Source organism: Salvelinus sp. IW2-2015, unplaced genomic scaffold, assembly GCF_002910315.2.
Source record: "Salvelinus sp. IW2-2015 unplaced genomic scaffold, ASM291031v2 Un_scaffold4663, whole genome shotgun sequence".
Taxonomy (NCBI): domain Eukaryota; kingdom Metazoa; phylum Chordata; class Actinopteri; order Salmoniformes; family Salmonidae; genus Salvelinus; species Salvelinus sp. IW2-2015.
Window position 1 is genome coordinate 15,851 of NW_019945932.1, and position 21,382 is coordinate 37,232.

The 21,382-nt window shown below is 50.9% G+C and overlaps 1 protein-coding gene and 1 pseudogene across 1 annotated transcript; one reads left to right on the forward strand and one right to left on the reverse strand.

Annotated features, from left to right (window-relative positions):
* Window positions 1–11,843, forward strand: part of LOC112077535 (talin-2-like) — a 26,253-nt pseudogene extending 14,410 nt beyond the window's left edge.
* LOC139026390 (octapeptide-repeat protein T2-like) lies at window positions 11,713–19,495 on the reverse strand. Its single transcript, XM_070441736.1, has 5 exons — window positions 19,349–19,495; window positions 19,131–19,261; window positions 18,638–18,872; window positions 17,399–17,554; window positions 11,713–11,736 (listed from the first exon to the last, which is right to left on the reverse strand). The coding sequence occupies exons 1-5, from the start codon at window positions 19,493–19,495 to the stop codon at window positions 11,713–11,715; spliced, it is 693 nt and encodes a 230-aa protein (XP_070297837.1).
* Window positions 19,496–21,382: the final 1,887 nt, after the last annotated feature.

Below are 21,382 nucleotides of genomic sequence, written 5' to 3' on the forward strand. Positions count from 1 at the left end.
AAATAATAGTTCACATTTTATCAGCCCAGCTGAACAAAACACTGATCACCTGTCAAACACAGTGAGGTGTTGATCCTCCGCCTGCTGTAGCAGGAGATTCACAGCTTTATGCACACATCAATTATTAATGCCTGGTCCTCCCCATATAACCTTCCCACCAGATGAATAAAGGATGCATCTATAGATGCTTCTGCAGATAAAGGGACAGACGGGACATAGTATTGTGGTGCTTGTTCTGTTCCTTTGCAAATGAGAGAGAAATAGGACCCATTTTACATGGTGTCGAAGATCCCTTTGTTTTTGAATGGAATCCAATAAAAGTCCTTGAATTCCTCTTTGGATGATGATCTCTTTTAAATCTTACCAAATAAAAGGCTTCAATTGTCTCTTTATCTTTTCAGGTAGTCCTAGTTGTGCATTCAGTAATCCTTTCAGCAGCACGACTCCTGTTCTGTTGCTAGGCCCCACAGGGACACAGACATATTGGTTGGCATATGTTCTGTTGGAAACAGAAGTGCAAATTAGGAACATCAATTACTCCGCTATGCTTCTTGGCTCATTAGCATTTTAAGATTGTGATTGCAGCTCAGCAACATCACTACTGTGGAAAACACCTCCGTTCACGCATGAATGATCACACACACACACGCAGGCACGCTCACACACACACACACACACACGCACACCTGTGCTCACACACACCTGTTCTCTCTGCTTCAGGTGGCCAAGGCTGTGTCCCACTCTCTGAATAACTGTGTCAACTGCCTGCCTGGCCAGAAGGATGTGGACATGGCCCTCAGGAGCATTGGAGAGGCCAGCAAGAAACTGCTGGGAGAAACGGTAAGTTCTACACTTCCTTAAGTAAAGGTTACTTTATTGAAAAAACATTCACGTGAAGCCACTGATTACCCCTGAGTTAATCACCCGTTTATTGATTTAAAACTGCCGCTAGGTCAAACACTTATCWAATGTTTTTAAACCAAACTTACATTTATTGCACCACAACCTAAACACTGACTCGCTATGGCTGTCTTTGTTGTCTCTCTGTATTTCTCTATCTCTTATCTTTCTCTTTCTCTGTAGCTCCCTCCATCCACCAGGTCGTTCCAGGAGGCCCAGAGCGAGCTGAACCAGACCGCAGCAGATCTGAACCAATCAGCAGGAGACGTGGTCCATGCCTCCCGYGGCTCCAGCACCCAGCTCGCAGACGCATCTGGGAAGTTCAGCGAAGACTTTGATGAGTTCTTGGACGCCGGCATTGAGATGGCTGGGCACACTCAGGTGCAGTCACAGTGGTCTGTCTGTGTGGTACTGAACCTGGAACGTGTTCATTAGGGCACGCCATACCATAGCAATGGAAACCATAATGAACATTTCTTACTGACAAGTTCACATAGTGCCTCCCCGTTCCACGCACTTTTGTTGTTTTGTTTCGTGCCTAATGAACATAAACGAGGCACCATACTGGATGTGACTGTTTTAGTGTGACTAATTTATTTACGTAAGCATCTTCATCACCTTTTGGACATAAGAACCAACTGTATAATTTATCAAAGCTGATTTGATGGAAAATAGAGGAGGAAAAGTTGACCAATTGGCCTCAAAAGTCATAGCTTGGCCAACCATCAGTCAATCTATTTGTTGATTATCTTTCCTTATAGATACGGAATATTCAATTGAATTGCCTCAGAGCGGCGGTCTGTTAAATGTAGTCTAAATAAGATGACAGTTGAAGGTCTTTTCCGGGCTGCCTTGCTGATAAGGAAGGAGGAAATCTTAATGGCATGACACTGATTACCAAATCAGACCCAGGTGACTGCAGGAACTGCCAGCAGCAGAGTTGGAACCATAGAGTCTTTGTTTAGAACAGAGTTTGAGGGGAACAATAGACATGTTAAGCATGGTGCAGCTAGAAAACCATTCCATTCTCCTATTCATCTGACTGATGGAAAGGTGGACCAGGGATAGTCAGTTGCACAGGGCTCCTGAGTGGTGCAGCAGTCTAAGGCATTGCATCTCAGTGCTAGAAGCGTCACTACAGACCCTGGTTCGATTCCAGGCTGTATCGCAACTGGCCGGGATTGGGAGTACCATGGACGGCGCACAATTGGCCCAGCGTCGTCTGGGTTTGGCCATTGTAGGCCGTCATTGTAAATAATTTGTTCTTAACTGGCTTACCTAGTTAAATAAAGGTTACATTCAGCGTTGATTAGCACTATACAGCCATCTCATCGCTCTGAGGGGATCAGTTACTAGGCAGATTTGGGTTCATTTAGACTCTCTAAATGACTAGCAACATTTCATGCCCTTTCTGTATGACTTTTGTATATGATTGATTTACAACTAGTRTTTATGACTTGTAATAACTGGTGATTCTGCTGTGGATGTTGTAGAGGAAAGATGAGCAGATCCAGGTGATAGGTAACCTGAAGAACATCTCCATGGCTTCCAGCAAGCTGCTCCTGGCAGCCAAGTCTCTGTCTGTAGACCCTGGGGCAGCTAATGCCAAGAACCTTCTGGCTGCTGCTGCAAGGTACCTACCATACACTACCCTCTGTGGGCTCTCACAATACCACACCTGTTGGTTGGTTATTTATTATGTCATGTTGGATTTAGAACAAGAGATTTTCCACCCACAGTGCATTCAACTTTTGCAATGTGTTACAATACGCTTATGCCAGGGCCAAAGCAATGGGAGGTTTCACTGTGCCTTAGGAAGGGACAAGGCTTTTGATGTGACACACATGCACTTCTCAATCTCACACCTCCAGTGTAGCTCCACTTCACAGCAGAAATGTCCTCCCAGGTGGTAGATGAAGTGCTGTCTCCCTTCAGGCTTGTGGAGGCTGTTAATTTCCTGTCTGGTAATTGGAGGGTTAAGAGGGAGGTGTGTGACTGAAATGTCTGACTGGCTCACTGAAGCCTGCTGGAATTCTGCTGAAAAAAGAGAGAGAGAGAGAGGGAGGAGGAGGGGAGAGACCAGAGGGACCCAGAACACAATATTAGATTTGGAACCAATGGAGCCTGGGACCTTGTGTTTGTGTAATGGAGCTGAACGCTGGTCTAAGTGCTTCTCATTTTGAACTTCTCTCGCCSTCTCTCTCGGTTTCTCTCTCTCTCGGTCTCTCTCTCGGTCTCTCTCTCGGTCTCTCTCAGGCTCTCGCTCTCTCGGGCTCTCCCCTCTCTCACTCCTCTCCCTCCCATCCTGTGTTTCAGAGCAGTGACAGAGAGCATTAACCAGCTAATCACACTGGCCACACAGCAGGCCCCGGGACAGAAGGAGTGTGACAATGCCCTACGAGAGCTGGAGGTACCATCAACATCAACAGCTTACATCAATAACATTAGCTTTACTGATAACAGCTGCAGTCATAGTGGTGGTAGCAGGAGTGTTAGATGGAGCAGTAAGGGTGTTAGTAAAAGCAGTGTCATCTGTAGCAGCCTTTGTTGTTATGAGAGATTGGATAGTAGCATCATTAAAGTGAGTTATGTTAAATGTATAGATTATGGGAGTGCTCTAGGAGAATGTTTTCATGTAGCTCATTTAAGTTGTATCTGTAATGGGTTTCTTTGGTTTTAGTTAAATTAGCAGGTTCTGTTCTAGATGTTAAGATGTTTTCCCTCTCCTCTCAGGCGGTGAAAGGAATGCTAGCCAGCCCCAACGAGCCAGTCAGCAACCTCTCCTACTTCCACTGCATCGAGAGCGTCATGGAGAACTCCAAGGTAGGGAGGGCCATGACCCTGAGCGCTGCTGAAAGAGCAAGCATAACCACAACCTCCAGACAGATGGAAACGAGTAGAGATGGAGAGCAGAGAGAAAGCAGAGAGAGAGTGGTGACCTGCCTGGCTGAGGAATGCTACAGCTTAATCCCTCCCTTCTGCTCTTTTCCTCTGTTCCCCCTGTTCTTTCAGGTCCTGGGAGAGTCCATGGCTGGCATTTCTCAGAACTGTAAAACCGGGGATGTGCCAGCGTTTGGKGGCTGTGTGGGACTGGCCTCCAAGGCCCTGTGTGGGCTCACTGAGGCTGCAGGACAGGTTAGGACATGCTAYGAACCTACCAGACATACTGTGTGTCATACTGTGTGAAKATGTGAGCACCCTATGTGTGCTCTGCTTGAGCTAGGGAGTGTTGTGCTAGTGTAGAAAGARAGTAGTGTGGACTTCTGTTTTTCCACTACTGACCATGTCTGGGTTTTCCCTTACTACATCAATATACCACACATGAGTAGGCTCTGTCCATCTGTGTGTAGACCAGATGCTGTGTTCAGTAAAAAGCTGCTATTTAAGCTGCTAACATTGTAGCCTACCTGTTTTCTGCTACTATGAGAGCCACGTCTGGTTCTACAGTATGTTGATGTCTCTCCTCCTGTCCTCTCTCCTCAGGCCTCCTACCTGGTGGGCGTGTCTGACCCCAACAGTCAGGCAGGGCRTCAGGGGTTGGTCGACGCCATCCARTTTGCACGAGCCAATCAGGCGATCCAGATGGCCTGTCAGAACCTGGTGGATCCGGACAGYAGCCCCTCACAGGTCAGTTGGGACATAATAACACAGGTTTGTTTGGTTTTATTTGTTTACTAACTAGTCACCTTGGGTTGATTTGAAGAGTATATTGAAATGAGATGTTTATGAGCCATCAGCTGTTCCCTTTGTCATGTTTATCTCTTGTGATCTACTTTAGAAAAATCCCGAGCTGCTGATTTGTTTGTTGTCGTCCTTCATCTGACGTGTTATGGTTCATCTGTCTAGACATCCGGGTTGCCTCCCACCACGTACCAATGTTCCCATTTAGGGTATGGCTTTCTGAGACTGTTATGGTGGGTGTTTTCAGGTACTGTCGTCTGCCACCATCGTAGCAAAGCACACATCAGCTCTTTGCAACGCCTGTCGCCTGGCCTCCTCCAAGACAGCCAACCCCACAGCCAAGAGACACTTTGTCCAATCTGCCAAGGAGGTGGCCAACAGCACAGCCAACCTGGTCAAAACTATAAAGGTAAGACTGCAGACTCCAATKAGGTTTTTTGAACTGATAAACTGGCCCATTATGTGTATATTGACCTGGGTTTCTCCATTTCTTTCYCTCTAGGCTCTGGATGGTGATTTCTCTCAGGAGAATAGGAACACGTGTCTGGTGGCCACAGCTCCACTCATAGAGGCTGTTGAGAACCTCACAGCGTTTGCGTCTAATCCAGAGTTCGCYAGCGTCCCTGCTCAGATCAGCAATGAGGTACGACTACACACTTCTGGCCATTTCTAAACATGGTGCTCCGTTCAACTTGTGTGAAAGTTGAAACCTTATTTTGATGTCTGAGAGCAACTGCAATGACATTGTGGGTGTAGAAAACGTTTACGTTAAACAGTTTATTTGTAATGGTTGTCATGGAGATGCTCCTCTTTCATTCGTTTGTTTATGTGCAGGGCTCTGCTGCTCAGGAGCCCATCCTCCAATCAGCTCTCTCCATGCTGGACAGCTCCACCCACCTGCTGAAGACTGCACGTTCACTGGTTATTAACCCCAAAGATCCACCCACCTGGTCGGTCCTGGCTGGCCACTCTCGGACTGTGTCCGACTCCATCAAAGRTCTCATCACGGCCATCAGGTTAGCACAGTGACAGCACTGCACTTCTTACTGGCCTGGACATGGACAGCTGTTATAACTCATTAAGTTATGATAAGCAGTTATAATAACCTTCAGAGGTTGGACAAGACCATWATGTACATCCTTGATCTCTGATTGGCTGATTTGGCTCAAGGCTTTTGATCGGCTTACTCATGGTTTGTTAGAATTCACCATCTCTCCAGATCTCTCTGATCCTGTTGGATGCCTGCTAGCTGACATAAATAAACATGCTCTTTTTATTTATTTCATCCTCTTTCCCTCTCTACCCTCTCTATTTCTCTCTCTCCGCCTCTCAGGGACAAGGCTCCAGGCCAGAGGGAGTGTGACTACTCCATAGATAACATCAACAGATGTATCCGGAACATTGAGCAGGCCTCGCTAGCCGCAGTCAGCCAGAACCTGGCCAGMAGGGATGACATCTCACTGGAGGTAATGATCGTTAATGAGACACTACACGCTCTGCTGACCCACAGGCAACCCYCCCCTCTCTCATTCTCTCTCTATCCATCCTTCTCTCCYTTTACCCATYTCTCTCAATCTCTCTGTCCGTTAGTGGGCAACAGATCCTTGATCAGGTCTACTGCTAATTGAGACCAACTGCCATTTGAATTAAGTTAAAAGCAGTTTGGACAGGGAGCGTCAGAATTGCCACAGAACCACAACATGCCTTGCATAATGACCAATGTTGAAATTATTTTACTCAATCCCATCAGGCCTTGCAAGAGCAGCTGACGTCCACAGTGCAAGAGATTGGATACCTAATCGACCCAATATCTACAGCCGCCAGAGGGGAAGCTGCCCAACTAGGACACAAGGTAACTAGTTGCAGCATCATCACTGTTACCAATACTAGGKCTATATCACCTGTCAGGTGCAGTCAATAGCTACGTTCCATGTTTTTTTTTAATTTTATGACGATCTGGAACGTAACAATAATCAGTCTGACACATTAACCTCTGACCCTTGACACCTTTCCATCCCAGGTGACCCAGCTGGCGGGCTACTATGAGCCTCTGATCAGGGCGTCGGTGGGCGTGGCGTCCAAGCTGCAGGACCACCAGCAGCAGATGGCCTTCCTGGACCAGACTAAGACCCTGGCAGAGTCCGCCCTGCAGATGATCTACGCAGCCAAGGAGGGAGGAGGAAACCCCAGGGTATGGAGAAATATGGGCGATAGGGCCAAAATATCATGTTACAATATTTTTGTAATTTATGTCAGTATTTGACGGTATGTTGAAGTATCTGAATAATACAAGTTCTAAACCTGTTTTATGAGTAGTGCATGCCCCTGGGATGGCAAAAATGAATTATAAGTGTTTTTAATGGGATTTTTACATTATATTTGTTTTATGCTCAACTAGGACAAAACTGACAGTGAAGTTATCCAACTTTCCATGTATTTAGCACTGTATCATATTTAGCACTGTGTCATAGACCGTATTGTAAAAATCCATACGGGTATGTGGATCCATACCTTAAAATAGGATACATGATGTGGATCCATACCTTAAAATAGGATACATGGCCCAACCCTACCCCAGGGTGAACCCTCACAGTTTAACAGGACTTTGGGTCTTTTGAAAAAACCTATCTAAAGCCTACCATCATTGAAACTTTAATTGATTGGATTTTTAAATCATTCAAAGTGCTTTATAACACAAGGGGGAAACTCCACCTCATCTTTATGAATTATGCAATATAACCTATACAGTTGCTATTAACTAATACGTATGTTGTTTGAACAATAACTAATTGATGCACTTCTCTAAGTTTAACTTAGGAAGTGAAGAGACTAGGAGTTAACATATACAGTTGAAGTTGGAGTTTACAACACCTTAGCCAAATACATTTAAACTCAGTTTTTTACAATTCCTGACATTAATCTCTAGTAAACTTCCCTGATTTAGGTCAGTTAGGATCACCACTTTATTTTAAGAATGTGACATGTCAGAATAATAGTAGAGAATTTATTTCAGCTTTTACTTCTTTCATCAATTCCAGTGGTCAGAGTTTACATGCACTCAATTAGTATTTGTAGCATTGCCTTTAAATTGTTTATCTTGGGTCAAAGATTTCAGCTAGCCTTCCACAAGCTTCCCACAATAAGTTGGGTGAATTTTTGCCCATTCCTCCTAACAGAGCTGGTGTAACTGAGTAGGTTTGTAGGCCTCCTTGTTCGCACACGCTTTTTCAGTTCTGTCCACCATTTTCATGTGATTGAGGTCAGGGCTTTGTGATGGCCACTCCAATACCTTGACTTTGTTGTCCTTATTTGTTGCCATTTTTCCACAACTTTGGAAGTATGCTTGTGGTCATTGTCCACTTGGAAGACCCATTTGCGACCAAGTCTTTAACTTCCTAACTGATGTCTTGAGATGTTGCTTCAATATATCCACCTAATTTTCCTCCCTATGATGCCATCTATTTTGTGAAGTGCACCAGTCCCTCTGCAGCACCCCCACAACATGATTCTGCCACCCTCGTGCTTCACGGTTGGGATGGTGTTCTTCGCTTGCAAGCCACCCCCTTTTTCCTCCAAACATACATGGTCATTATGGCCAACAGTTCTATTTTTGTTTCATGAGACCAGAGGACATTTCTCCAAAAAAGTACGATCTTTGTCCCCATGTGCAGTTGCAAACCGTAGTCTGGCTTTTTTATGGCGGTTTTGAGCAGTGGCTTCTTCCTTGCTGAGCGTCCTTTCAGGTTATGTTGATATAGGACTCGTTTTACTGTGGAATAGATACTTTTGTACCTGTTTTTCTCCAGCATCTTCACAAGTCCTTTCTGTTGTTCTGGGATTGATTTGCACTTTCACACCAAAGTACGTTCATCTCTAGGAGACGGACACATCTCCTTTCTGCGTGGTCCCATGGTGTTTAACTTGCGTACTATTGTTTGTACAGATGAACGTGGTACCTTCAGAGCATTTGGAAATTGCTTCCAAGGATGAACATGACTTGTGGAGGTCTAAAATAAATTGAGGTTCTGGCTGATTTCTTTTGATTTCCATGATGTCAAGCAAAGAGGCACTGAGTTTCAGGCTTGAAATACACCACAGGTACACTCCAATTGACTCAAATAATGTCAATTAGCCTATCAGAAGCTTCTAAAGCAATGACATAATTTTCTGGAATTTTCCATGCTGTTTAAAGGCACAGTCAACTTAGTGTATGTAAACTTCTGCCCACTGGAATTGTGATACAGTGAATTATAAGTGAAATAATCTGTCTGTAAACAATTGTTGGAAAAATGACTTGTGTCATGCAGAAAGTAAATGCCTAACCGACTTGCCAAAACTATAGTTTTGTAACAGAAATTTGTAGAGTGGTTGAAAAAATAGTTTTAATGACTTCAACATAAGTGTATGTAACTTCAGACTTCAACTGTATGTATATCTGTCTGTATGAAGGCGTCCCATACCCATGATGCCATAGCGGAGGCTGCTCAGCTGATGAGGGAGGCGGTGGATGACATTATGGTACCTAACGAGGCCGCCAGCGAAGGGGGTATGGTGGGGCCATGGTGGACTCTATCGCTGAGGGCATGGCAGGGTGAGTGGTGTGACGGGGTGCAGGATGAGTGTGTGTGGGGGGCAGGCTGAGTGGGGTGACGGGGGCAGGATGAGTGTGGGGTGGGGGGGCAGGATGAGTGGGGTGTGGGGGCATGGTGGATTCCATTGAGGCCATGGGCAGGGTGAGTGGGGGTGACGGGGGGCAGGATGAGTGTGGTGTGGGGGGCAGGATGAGTGTGGTGTGGGGGCAGGATGAGTGGGGTGTGGGGGGCATGGTGGATTCCATTGAGGCCATGGGCAGGCTGAGTGGATGATGCAGCAACACCGCTCCATGTCAACAGACTGGCAATGGACTCAATGCTCTCATTGCTCTCATTGCTCTCAATGCTCTCAATGCTCTCAATGCTCTCAATGCTCTCAATGCTCTCATTGCTCTCAATGCTCTCAATGCTCTCATTGCTCTCAATGCTCTCAATGCTCTCAATGCTCTCAATGCTCTCAATGCTCTCATTGCTCTCATTGCTCTCATTGCTCTCATTGCCAGTCTGTTGACATGGAGTGGTGTTGCTGATAGAGAGTGCTTTTGCCATTATGGTTATCAGTTGCATTATAAAGAATCAATATCTTTGGCTGTGTAGGAAGAAGAAGCCTCGAATGTTGAAACAGCTTGTTTTATCTCTCTCTCAAGAAGTGGTCTGGGCAAGCTGTAGAATCTGACGTGCTGTGTTTGTCTCCAACTTGATCTGCATCTATGCTGCGGTTTATGTCATAAATCATTAATGCACATTCCTATGAACTCTGTATGAATGTGTCTGACTTGAATAAATGGGGATATTGAGATAATTTGCTGAGATAACAGCGTTCTTTAACCTGCATTTGTAGTGGAGGTGAATTACAGGTTTTAACATAGTGGATACCTGTCTATCACTATTATCATCAAAACACATTCCAGCCAGAAGCATCCATTTGGAAACCATTTGTGTCTTACTCTGTGTTGATGTGGTAAAGTGACTGACATCGTACATTTTATGTTTTTTTTTAACCTTTATTAATCTAGGCAAGTCAGTTATGAACAAATTCTTATTTTCAATCACGGCCTAGGAACAGTGGGTTAACTGACTGTTCAGTGGCAGAACAACCGATTTGTGACTTGTCAGCTCAGGGATTTGAACTTGCAACCTTTCGGTTACTAGTCCAACGCTCTAACCACTAGGCTACCCTAACGGGTGTCTAATAAGTGACAGTATATTTACAGACTGATAGGCTAATGATGAATTGGAATGAGCTAATGTGCATATTCATTATCATATTATGAAGGTGGATACTTTGCCAGGAAGACTTTAGTAACAAAGTATGTTAAAACAGATCAGTATGCCAAGGGAGTTGGTAATGCAGGTTGAATAAGGGTTGTATGTTTGGCTTAAGGGTTTAATGTTTGGTTGAATACGGTTTGGTTTTTAGTTAGAATAAGGTTTTGTATGTTTGGTTGAAAAAGGGTTGATTTTTGTTTTTTGGGGGGGTTAGAATGTTATTTATTTTTTCATGTTTGAATGAGGGTTTATTTTTGGTTGAGTAAGGGTTTTCTATGTTTGTTTCCTTTCCTCAGCTGGACGAGGGGACTTCTCCTGAACCAGAAGGATCGTTTGTAGACTACCAGACTACCATGGTGAAATACTCCAAGGCCATTGCGGTCACCGCCCAGGAAATGGTAAATTAGATTCAGATGGAAATACATATATATATTTTTTTTTAATTACAATTTATCTCAAGAGCGAGCAATCAATAATATTGTATTTATAATGCCCTCTTTACGACAACATTTGTCACAAAGTGCTTTGCGGTAACATAGCCAACATTCTTTGAAAGAATTATCCAAACGTCTTGTTTTAGGACTTAACCCCTTTTTCTTCCTGTGGACCACAAGTCATCCTCAAACTTCCTCCAGCAGACTCTGTGTTGTATAGTTTTCTCTATTCCTTTCAAGGATTCAGGAAGTCTTGTGTTAATGTTGACTGGTCTCTCTGTCCTCTAGATGACCAAGTCTGTGACGTGTCCAGAGGAGCTGGGGGGTCTGGCCTCTCGGGTGACCACAGACTACAGCCAGCTGGCGCTGCAGGGACGTCTGGCCGCGCACACTGCAGAACCCCAGGAGGTATCCAATCACTACAGTCAATCCCATCCATCCATCCATCCACCCATCTCTATTGTCCCAATTTGACTACTACGTCACTAATCTGCTTTCTACTCAACAAACCTGGTTCCAGATAACCTGGATTCAAATGTACAACCAGAGAGTATTCAATTAAATCTTTATTTTGTCACCTTATTAGGTTAGCATTAAGTTATRTCTTGRGTTGATTGGTGTCTTYTATGCTGGTTCTGTCTCCCTCCAGATTGGTTTCCAGATCAAGGCTGGTGTCCAGGAGCTGGGTCACGGCTGTATCTTCCTGGTGCAGAAGGCTGGAGCGCTGCAGATCACCCCSTCAGACAGTTACACCAAGAGAGAGCTCATAGAGTGTGCCCGCACCGTCACAGAAAAGGTACTGTACTGTAGGAGAGGTCTTCCATCCCAATAAGGTGTCACATACCTGGTTTACCATACACCTGATGTGGGGTCAATTCCTTTTCAACTCTCATCAATTCAATACGTCCATTGGAATTTGAGTAATGAAAAGAAAAATCATCTTTGAAAATAAATACGATTTTCGGTTGTTGAATTGAGTTTGAGTTTATTTTATTTTTACAGGGACAGTGCACATTAATCAACGTTTCAGTAAAAGTGCCGGTTTTAGCCAGCCGGCTAATTTTCAACCGCAGTCCCTGGGCAGGTTATTAAAAACAATTACAATATGGACAATAGCAACATAGAACAAGACATAGCATACAGACATAGCAACATAGGAAAAGCAAGACGTAGCATACAGACAGAGCAACATAGAACAAAAAGCAGTTGAATGTTGATTCATCACTTGAATTGAAATAGAAATGTAACCTGAAAACTACCACATCATAATATCTTGGCCTGCCTACAGGGTCCCCACTGCAACTTTAAAGTAACGTCTAGTCTAGTAGTACTTTAGGAACTTGTGTAACACCATTACAGTTGACTTTAAGGTCTCCGGTAGAGCCAGGGTCTCAGTCAATCCTGTTTAGTAATACATGATAAGTATTCCACTGGCACTAAATTAATGCAGTGAAACATGTAAAACAAAGAGCAGTGTAAAGGTACATACGCCAATATTCTGCTTTTATGTATTCTGCTTTTATGCTGTTATCACAGATCATCCTTTTCGGAAGGAATGCTTTTCCAAGGACGTTGCTAAAGTCTTTGTGTGAATGTGATAGAATTTGATTGAATTGGCTCTGCTTAAATTCCATGTAGGGGAAAATGGACCAGATATACTCTCTGTGCTCTCTCTGTCTCTCTGTTCTTGTCGCTCTCTCTGGTCGCTCTCTCTGTCTCTCTGTCTGTCGCTCTCTCTGTCTCTCATGTCTGATCGCTCTCTTCTGTCCTCTTCGTCTGTCGTCTCTCTTCTGTCTGTCGCGTCTCTGTACTGTTCGCATCTCTCTCTCTGTCTGTCGCTCTCTCTCTCTGTCTGTCGCTCTCTTCTGTTTCGTTTTGGCTTCTACTCGTCTCTCTGTCATGCTCTCGGCGCTCTCTCTGTCTGTCTGCCTCGTCCTGCTCTGTCTGTCGGTCGCTCTCTTGTCTGTCTGTCGCTCTCCTGCGGGTCTCATCTGGTACTTGTCGCTCGCTCTCTCTGTTGGTCGCTCGCCTCTTTGTTCTGCCGTCGTCGCTCGCATCTCTGTCTGCGCGCTCGCTTCTTGTGTCTGTCGCTCGCTACTGTCTGTCGCCTCTCTGTCTGTCGCTCTCTCTGTCCTGTCGCTCTCTCTGTCTGTCGCTCTCCTGTTGTCGCCTCTTCTCTGTCCTTTTGCCTCCTCTGCTGTCGCTTGTCGCCTGCTGTCGCGCTCGCTCTGTCTGCGTCGCATCTGTCTATTGTCGCTCGTCTGTCGTGCTCTGTCTCGCTGTCTGTCGTGCGCTCGCTCTGTCTTGTCTGTCTGCTCAAGCTCGTTGTTTGCTGTCGCCGTTATGTCTGTCTGTTTCGCTCGCTAGTGTTTGTCTCGTGCTCGCTCAAATGTCTGTCTTCGCTCGCTCTGTCTGTTCTCGCTCGGCTCTGTCTGGTCTGTCGCTCTGTCGTCTTGTCGCTTGTCGCTCGCTCTGTTTCGCTCGGCTCTGTCTGTCGCTCTCTGTCTCTCTGTCGCTCTCGTCTGTCGTCTCTCGGTCTCTCTGTCATGTCCGCCTCTCTTCTCTCTTGTCCTATCTATGTCTCTCTGCGTTCGTAGTCTCTATCGTCTCTCATGTCTCTCTGTCCTGTCCGCTCTCGTGTCTGTCCGCTCTCTTCTGTCTGTCGCTCTCCCTTGGTCTGTCGCTCTCTCTCTCTGTCTGAGTCGCTCTCTCTGTCTGTCTGTCGCTCTCTCTGTCTGTCTTCGTTCTCGTCTTCTGTCCTCCTTGTCGTGTCCGTCGCTCTTCTCTGTCTGTCTGTCGCTCTCTCTATCTGTCGCTCGCTCTCTCTGTTTGTCGCTCGCTCTCTGTCTGTCGTTCGCTCGGCTCCTGTCTGTCGCTCGCTCTGTCCTGTTCGCTCGCTCGTCTGTCGCTCGCTCTGGTGCTGTCGCTCGCTCTGTCTGTCTGTCGGCGTCGTCTGTCTGTCGCTCGCTCTGTCTGTCTGGTCGCTCGCTCTGTCTGTCTGTCTGGTCGCCTTGTCTGTCTGCTTCGCTCGCTCTGTCCTGTCTGTCCGCTCGCTCTGTCTGTCGCTCGCTCTGTCGTTGTTCGTCCTGCTTGTCTGTCGCTCGCTCTGGCTGCGTGCTCTGGTCTTTCGCTCCTGGTCGCTCGCTTCGCTTCGCTCTCTGTCTTGTCTGCCTGCTCTTCTGTTGTCGCTCGTCTGCTGCTGTCATGTCGCTCGCTGCTGTCTGTCTGTCGCTTCGCTCTGTCTGTCTGCCGCTCCTCTGTCTGTCGTGGTCTGTCTTGTCGCTCTGTCTCGTCGCTCTGTCTGTCGTCCCTCGCTCTCCGTCTGTCGCTCGTCTTCTGTCTCGCTCGCTTCGCTCTGTCTGTCGCTCGCTCTGTCTGTCCTGCTCGCCTCGCCTCTTGCGCTCCGCTGTCCTGTCAGCGCTCTGTCTGTCGCTCGCGTCTGTCTGTCGCCGCTCTGTCTGTCGCTCGCTCGCCTCTCTCTCTGTCGCTCGCATCCGCTCTCTCGTCTGTCGCCCTCGCTCTCTCTCTGCGTCGCTCTGCTCTCTCCCTCTGTCGCATCGCTCGCTTTTAGCCTGTTAGTCACAGATCATCCTTCGGAAAAGGAATGCTTTTCAAGGACGTTGCAAAGTCGTTGTGTGAATGTGATAGAATTGATGCTCTGCTAAAATTCCACACTGTAGGGAAATGGACAGATATTTCTCCTGTCGCTCTCTCTGTTCTTCTGTCGCTCTCTCTGTCCTCTGTCGCTCTCCTCGTGTCGCGCTCCTGTCTCTCTGTCTGTCGCTCTTCTGTCTCGTCGTGGTCCTCTCCTCTGTCTCTTGTCTGTCTCTCTGTTTCTGTCTCTCTGTCTGCTCTCTGTCTGTCGCTCTCTCTGTCGTCTGTCGCTCCTCTGTCTGTCGCTCTCTCTGTCTGTCCGCCTCTCTCTCTGTCCTGTCGCTCTCTTCCTGTCTTCGCTCATCTCTGTCTGTCGCTCTCGTCTGTCGTGTTCTGCTCGCCTCGTCTGTCTGTCCGCCGGCTCTGTCCGTCGCTCTTCTGTCGCTCTGTGCTGTCGCTCTGTCTGGTCGCGTCGCTAGTCTGTCGCTCGCTCTGTCCCGTCGCCGCTCTGCTGTCGCTCGCTCTGTCTGTCGCTCGCATCGCTGTCCTGTCCTCCGCTCTGTCTGCGCTCGATCTGTCTGCTCGCTCCTCTGTCGTGCTCGCTCTGTCTGTCGCTCGCTCTTCCTGTCAGCCGCTATGTCTAGTCGCTCGGCGTCTGTCTGTCGCACGCCTGTCTAGTCTGTCCGCTCGCTCGTCTGTCGCTCGCTCTGTCCGCCTGTCGGCTCGCTCTGTCTGCTGTGCTCGCTCTGCTGTCCGCTCGCTCGTCTGTCGGCCTCGCTCGTCTACGCTCGCTTGTCTGTCAGCTCGCTCTGTCCGTCGCTCGCTCTGTCTGTCGCTCCGCTCTTCTGTCGCTCGCTCTGTCTTGTCGCTCGCTCTGTCTGTCGCTCGCTTCGCTCTCTCTCTGTTCGCCAGCTCGCTCTCTCTCCTGTCGGCTCGCTGACGTCTCTCTGTCGCTCGCTCGCTCTCTCTCTGTCGCTGCGCTCTCTCTCTGTCGCTCGGGCCTCTCTCTCTGTCGCTCGCTCTCACTCTTCCGCCGCTCTCTCTCTTGTCCGGCTCCGCTCTCTCTCTCTTCGCCCGCTCTCTCTCGTCTTGTCGCGCTCTCTCTCTCTGTCGCGCTCCTCCTTCTGGTCGGCTGCCTCTCTCTTCGCGCTCTTCTCTCTCTGTCGCGCCTCCTCTATTGTCTGCGCTCTCTCTCTTCTGTCGCGCTCTCTCTCTCTGTCGCGCTCTTTCCTCTGTCGCGCTCATCTCTCTCTTCGCGCTCTCTCTCTGTCGCGCTCTCTCTCTGTCGCGCTCGTCTAATCTCTGCCGCGCTCTCTCTCTCGTCGCGCCTCGTCTCTACTCGTCGCGCCTCTCGTCTCTTGTCGCGCTCTAATCTCTCTGGTCGCGCGCTCCTCTTGTCGCGCGTCTCTCTCTCTGTGCGCTCTCTCTCCCTGCGCGCCTCTCCTCTCTGTCGCGCTCTCTCCTCTGTCGCCTCTCTCTTCTCTGTCGCGCTCACTTCCTCTCTGTCGCGGTCTCGTCTCTCCTCTGTCGCGCTCTCTCGCTCTGGCTGCTCTCTCCTCTTCTGTCGCTCGCTCTGTCTGTCCTGTCGCCGCTCTGGTCTGTCGCTCTGTCTGGTCCGCTCGCCTCTGTCGTCGGCTCGCTCTGTCTGTCGCTCGCGTCTGTCGTCCAAAGAAGCATCGCTCTGTCTGGTCGCTCGCTCTGTCTGTCTGTCGCGTCGCTCTGTCGGTCGCTCGCTCTGTCTGTCTGTCCTGGTCGTCGCTCGCTCTGTCGTCGCCGATCTGCTGTCGCTCCGCTACGCTCTGTCGTCGCTCGCGTCTGGTCTGTCCTCGCTCTGTCTATCGCTCCTCTGTCCTGTCCTCTTGTCTGTCGCTCGCTCTGTCTGTCGCTCACGCTCTGTCTGATCGCTCGCTCTGTCCGCTCGCTCGTCTGCGCTCGCTCTGTCTGTCTGGTCGCTCGCTTGTCTGGTCTGGTCGCTCGCGGTCTGTCTGTCGGTCTGTCGCTCGCTAGCTGGCCGCTGTCTGTCGCTCGCTCTGTCCGTCTGTCGCTCGTCTGTCCTGTTCGCTCGGCTCTGTCTGTCGCTCGCGTCTGTCTGTCGTCTTGTCTGTCGCTCGCGTCGTCCTGTCGCTCGCTCTGTCTGTCGCTCGCTCTGTCTGTCGCTCGCTTGCTGTCGCCGCTCTGTCGGTGTCGCTCGCGTCTGTCTGCGCTCGCTTCTGTCTGTCGTAAGCTCTGTCTGTCGCTCCGCTCGTCTGTCTGTTCGCTCTTCTGTCCGTCACTCGCTCTGTCTGTCTGTCGCTCGCTCTGTCTGCGCTTCGCTCGCCTGTCTGTCGTGCTCGCTCTGTCTGTCGCTCGCTATGTCTGTCGCGCGCTCTGTCTGTCGCTCGCATCGCTCTGTCTGTCGCTCGCTCTGTCCTGTTCGCTCCTCCTGTCTGAGCTCGCTCTGTCGCTCGCTCTGTCCTCGCCTGTCTCTCGTCTGTCGGTCCAGCTCGCTCTGTCTGTCGCTCGTCTGTCTGTCGCTCGGCTCTGTCTGTCGCTCGCTCTGTCTGTTCCGCTCGCTCTGTTGTCGCCTCGCTCTGTCTGTCGCGTCGCTCTGTCTGTCGCTCCGCTCTGTCTGTCGGCTCGCTCGTATGTAGCTCGCTCTGCTGTCGCTCCAGCTTGTCTGTCCTGCTCGTCGTTGTCGCGCCTGTCTGTCGCTCGCCTTGTCTGTCGCTCGCTCTGTCCTGTCGCTCCGCTCTGTCTGTCGCTCGCTTCTGTCTGTCGCTCGCTCTGTCCTGTCGCTCGCTCTTCTGTCGCTCGCCGCTCTCTCTCTGGCGCTCGCTCGCTCTCTCTCTGGCGCCGCGCGCGTCTCTCTCTGTCGCTCGCTCTCTCCTGTCCGCTCGTCTTCTTGTCCTCGCTCTCTCTCTCTGTCCGCCCGCTCCCTCCTCGTGTCGCCCGCTCTCTCTCTCTGTCCGCGCTCTGTCTCTCTGTCGCGCTCTCTTCTCTGTCGCGCTCTACATCCTCTCTTCGCGCTCTCTCTCTCTGTCGCGCTCTCTCTCTCTGTCGCGCTCTCTTCTCTCTGTCGCGCTCTCTCTCTCTGTCGCGCTCGTCTCTCTCTGTCGCGCTCTCTCTCTCTGTCGCGCTCTCCTCTCTCCTGTCGCGCTCTCTCTCTCTGTCCGCGCGTCTCTCTCTCTGTCGCGCTCTCTCTCTCTTCGCGCTCTCTCTCTCTGTCGCGCTCGTCTCCTCTGTCGCATCCTTCGCCTCTCTCTCTGGTCGGCGCTCTCTCTCCTTTCTGTCGCGCTCTCTCTCTCGTCCGCTCTCTCTCTGCTGTCGGCGCTCTCTCTCTCTGTCGCGCTCTGTTCTCTCTTCGCGCTCTTCTCTGCTCTGTCGCGCTCTCTCGCTCTGTCGCTCTCTCTCGCTCTGTCGGCTCTCTCTCTCTCTGTTCTTCGCTCGCTCTGTCTGTCTTCGCTCGCTCTGTCCCTGTCGCTCTGTCTGTCGCTCGCTCTGTCTGTCCCGGCTCTGTCTGCGCTCGCTCTGTCTGTCGCTCGCTCTGTCTGTCGCTCCGCTCTGTCCTGTCTGTCGCCTCGTCTCTGTCTGTCTGTCTGTCGTCGCTTCTGTCTGTCGCTCGACTGCGTCTGTCGCTCGCCTGGTCTGTCGCTCGATCGTCTGTCGCTCTGCTTCGCTGCTCTGTCGCTCGCTCTGTCTGTCGCTCGGCTCTGTCTGTCGCTCGGCTCGTCCCGTGCTCTGTGCTGTCGTCGCCTCTGTCCTGTCTGGTCGATGCTCTCGTCGCTTCGCTCTGTCTGCTGTCTGTCGCGCGCCTGTCCTGTCGCTCGAAGTCTGTCTGTCGCTCGCTCGCTCTTGGTCTGTCGCTCGCTCTGTCTGTCGCCGCGTCTGTCTGTCGCTCTGTCTGTCGCTCTGTCTGTCGCTCGCGTCTGTCGTCCTCGTCCGACGTCGCCGCTCTGTCTGTCTGTCGCTCGCTCCGGTCTGTCCGCTCGCTCTGTCGCTCGCGTCTGTCTGTGCTCGCTCTTCCTGTCAGCTCCCTCTGTCTGTCGCTCGCTCTGTCTGTCGCTCCGCTCTGTCTGTCGCTCACATCGCTCTCTGTCGCCCGCTCCGCATCTCTCTCTGTCGCTCGCTCTCTCTCTGTCGACTCCGCGTCTCTTCTCTGTCGCTCGCTCGTCTCTCCTCTGTCCTCGCCGCTTTCCTCTCGTGTCCTCGCCGCTCTCCTGCGTCGCCGCTCGCACCGCTCTCTCTCTCTGTCGCCCAGGCTCCTCCTGTACGCTCGCTCGCTTCTCGTGCTCTGTGCCGCTCGCCCCGCTCTCTCTCTCGTCCCGCGCTCCTCTCTCTGTCTGCGCTCTCTCTCTCTGTCCGCCCTCTCTTTCTGCGCTCATCCTCTCTGTCGCGCTCTCTCTCTCTGTCGCGCTCTCTGCTCTCTGTCGCGCTCTCTCTCTCTGTCGCCTCTCTCTCTCTGTCGCGCTCATCTCTCTCTGTCGCGCTCTCCTCTCTGTCGCGCTCATCTTCCTGGTCGCGCTCGTTCTCTCTCGTCGCGCTCCTCTCTCTCTGCCGCGCTCGTCGCTCGTCTGTCGCGCTCTCGTCGCTCTGTCGCGCTTCATCTCGCTCTTTCGCGCCCCCCTCTCTCGCCTGTCCGCTCTCTCGCTCTGTCGCGCCTCTCGCTCTGTCGCGCTCCTACTCTCTGTCGCGCTCTCTCTCTCTGTCGCGCTCGTCTCTCTCTGTCGCGCTCTCTTCTCTCTGTCGCGCTCTTCTCCTCTGTCGCGCTCTCTCTCTCTGTCGCGCCTCTCGCTCTGTCGCGCTCCTCTCGCTCTTGTCGCGCTCCTCGGGGGTTCTCTCGCTCTGCGCGCTGCTCCGCTCTGTCGCGCCTCTTCAAATCGCTCTGTCGCGCTCTCTCGCTCTGTCGCGCTCGATCTCGCTCTGTCGCGCGTCATCGTCGTCTGTTCGCTGCTCGCGAGCACGACTCTCGCGCTCAGGCTCGGCTCGTCGCGCTCGCCTCGCTGTCGCCTCGCATCGCATTATGCCCCCACGGCTTGTCGACGCCATCGCCTAACTCTGCGCTCAGCTCGCTCTCTCGTCGTCGTCGCTCTATCTCTCTCTGTCAGCTCGCGTCGCCTCCTCTCTCTCTGTCGCTCCGCTCGCTCTCTCTCTCTCTCTCTGTCGCTAGCCGCTGCTCTCTCTCTCCTGTCGCCGCCTTATCGTCTCTCTCTCTCTGTCGCGGCAGAGGCACGCGTCCACTACCTCGCGCGCGCTTCTCGCTCTCTCTCGTCGCTCGTGTCCGCTCCCCGATCTCTCGCTCGCTCGCACGGCTCTCTCTCTGTCGCTCGCTCGCTCTCTCTCTACTCGCTCGCTCTCTCTCCTTCTCTGTTGCTCTCGTCTCTCTCTGTTGCTCTCCTGCTCTCCTTGCCTCTCTCCTGTTGCTCTCTCTCTGTTGCTCTCTCTCTGTGACGCTCTCATGATCTCTGACGCTCTTCTCTCTCTCTCTCTCTGACGCTCTCTCTCTCTGACGCCTCGCTCTCGTCTCTGTCGCTCTCTTCATCTCTCTCTCTTTTGCTCTCTCTCTCTGAGGCTCGCTCTCTCTGTCGCTCTCTCAGCTCTCTCTCTGTCAGCTAATCCATCGCTCTCTCTCTGTCGCTCGCTCGCTCCTCTGTCGCTCGCGTCGCGTTCTCTTCTCTGTTCGCTCGCGGGGGCTCGCGGCGCGTTCTGTCGCTCACTCGCCCCAGGCGGATCTCTCTCTCTTGTCGCAGCGCCCCGCGGCGTGCAGGCGTCGCTCTCTCGCTCTCTGTCGCTCGCTCGCTCCGGCTCTCGTCGCAGTAGGTCTCACGAAACTGTCTCTCCTCTCTCTCCTCGCTCTCGGCTGCCTCCTCTCTGTTGCTCTCGTCTTCTGTTTGCTCTTCTCGTGCTCTCTCTCTCTCTGACGCCGGCGTTCCTCTCGTCGGCCTCTGTCCTCTCTCGCTCTCTTGTTGCTCTCTTCTGACGCCAGCGTCTCTTCTCTGTCGCTTCTCTTCTGTCGCTCGCTCTCTCTCGTCGCTCGCTCCTCAGTGGCTCTCTCTCTCGCTCTCATCTCTCTCTGTTGCTCCCCTCTCTGTTGCTCTCTCCTCTCTGTGCTCTCTTCTCTGTCGACTCTCTCTCTGGTCGCTTGCCTCTGTCGCTGCTTCTTCTTTTTGCTCCTCTCTCGACGCCGCTTTCTCTCTGTCGCTCCTCTCTCTTCTCTGCCGCTCTTTCTCTCGACGCCTCGCTCTCTCTTCTGTGCGTGCTTTCTCTCTGTCGGCATCGCTTTCTCTCTGTCGCGTCGCGTCTTCTCTTACGCTCGCTTTCCGTCTCGACGCTCCTCTCTCTGAACCCCCTCGGACGCTCTCCTCTCCTGACGCTTTCCTCTCTCTCTGTACGCTCTCGCTCTCTCTGACGCTCGTTTCTCTCTACCCGCTGTTGTCTCTGTCGCGCTCTCTCCTGCTCTCCGCTCCTGAGCGCTCCTCTCGTCCGCTTGCTCGCTCTCGCTCGTCTGTCTGTCGCTCGCTCTGTCGGCGCTTTTTCTCTTCTGGCGCTCACTCTGTCTGGCGCTTGCTCTCTCTGATTTGCCAAATATTCTCTCGCTGAGTATAGCAGAGGCAATAAAGTGTCAATAAGCTTCGTTTTGATGGACGGGTTTCTCTAGTTCCTATGTCGCATCCTGATCTGGATAGAACATACACCAATACATCTGAGAAGCACTGCAGTGAAAGAAAACGAAAAGGAGGCAAACACAACCATAGAAACACTGCAAAAACCACCAACCACCCCTACAACACGAGTCGTAGCAATCACAACACCAACAAGAAAACACACCGACAGCACACCAACTCCCTTCTCTGATCAGCCCAGTGGTCAATGGAGGCTGTTGATCTGTGATTGTTTTGTTTGTGGCCCTACAGGAATCCTCAGTGTGTGTGTCTT

What these genes read in the sequence shown, in the direction of transcription:
- LOC139026390 (XM_070441736.1), bottom strand. Translation starts at nt 19,495, where the DNA reads ATGGCGTCGACAAGCCGTGGGGGCATAATGCGATGCGAGGCGACAGCG. An exon ending in GCGAGATCGAGCGCGACAGA is followed by an intron (nt 19,262 to 19,348) that starts GCGAGAGAGCGC and finishes GAGCGCGACAAG; the next exon opens with AGCGAGAGGAGCGCGACAGA. An exon ending in CGGACAGAGAGAGAGAGCGG is followed by an intron (nt 11,737 to 17,398) that starts GCGACACGAGGA and finishes ACCCCACATCAG; the next exon opens with GTGTATGGTAAACCAGGTAT.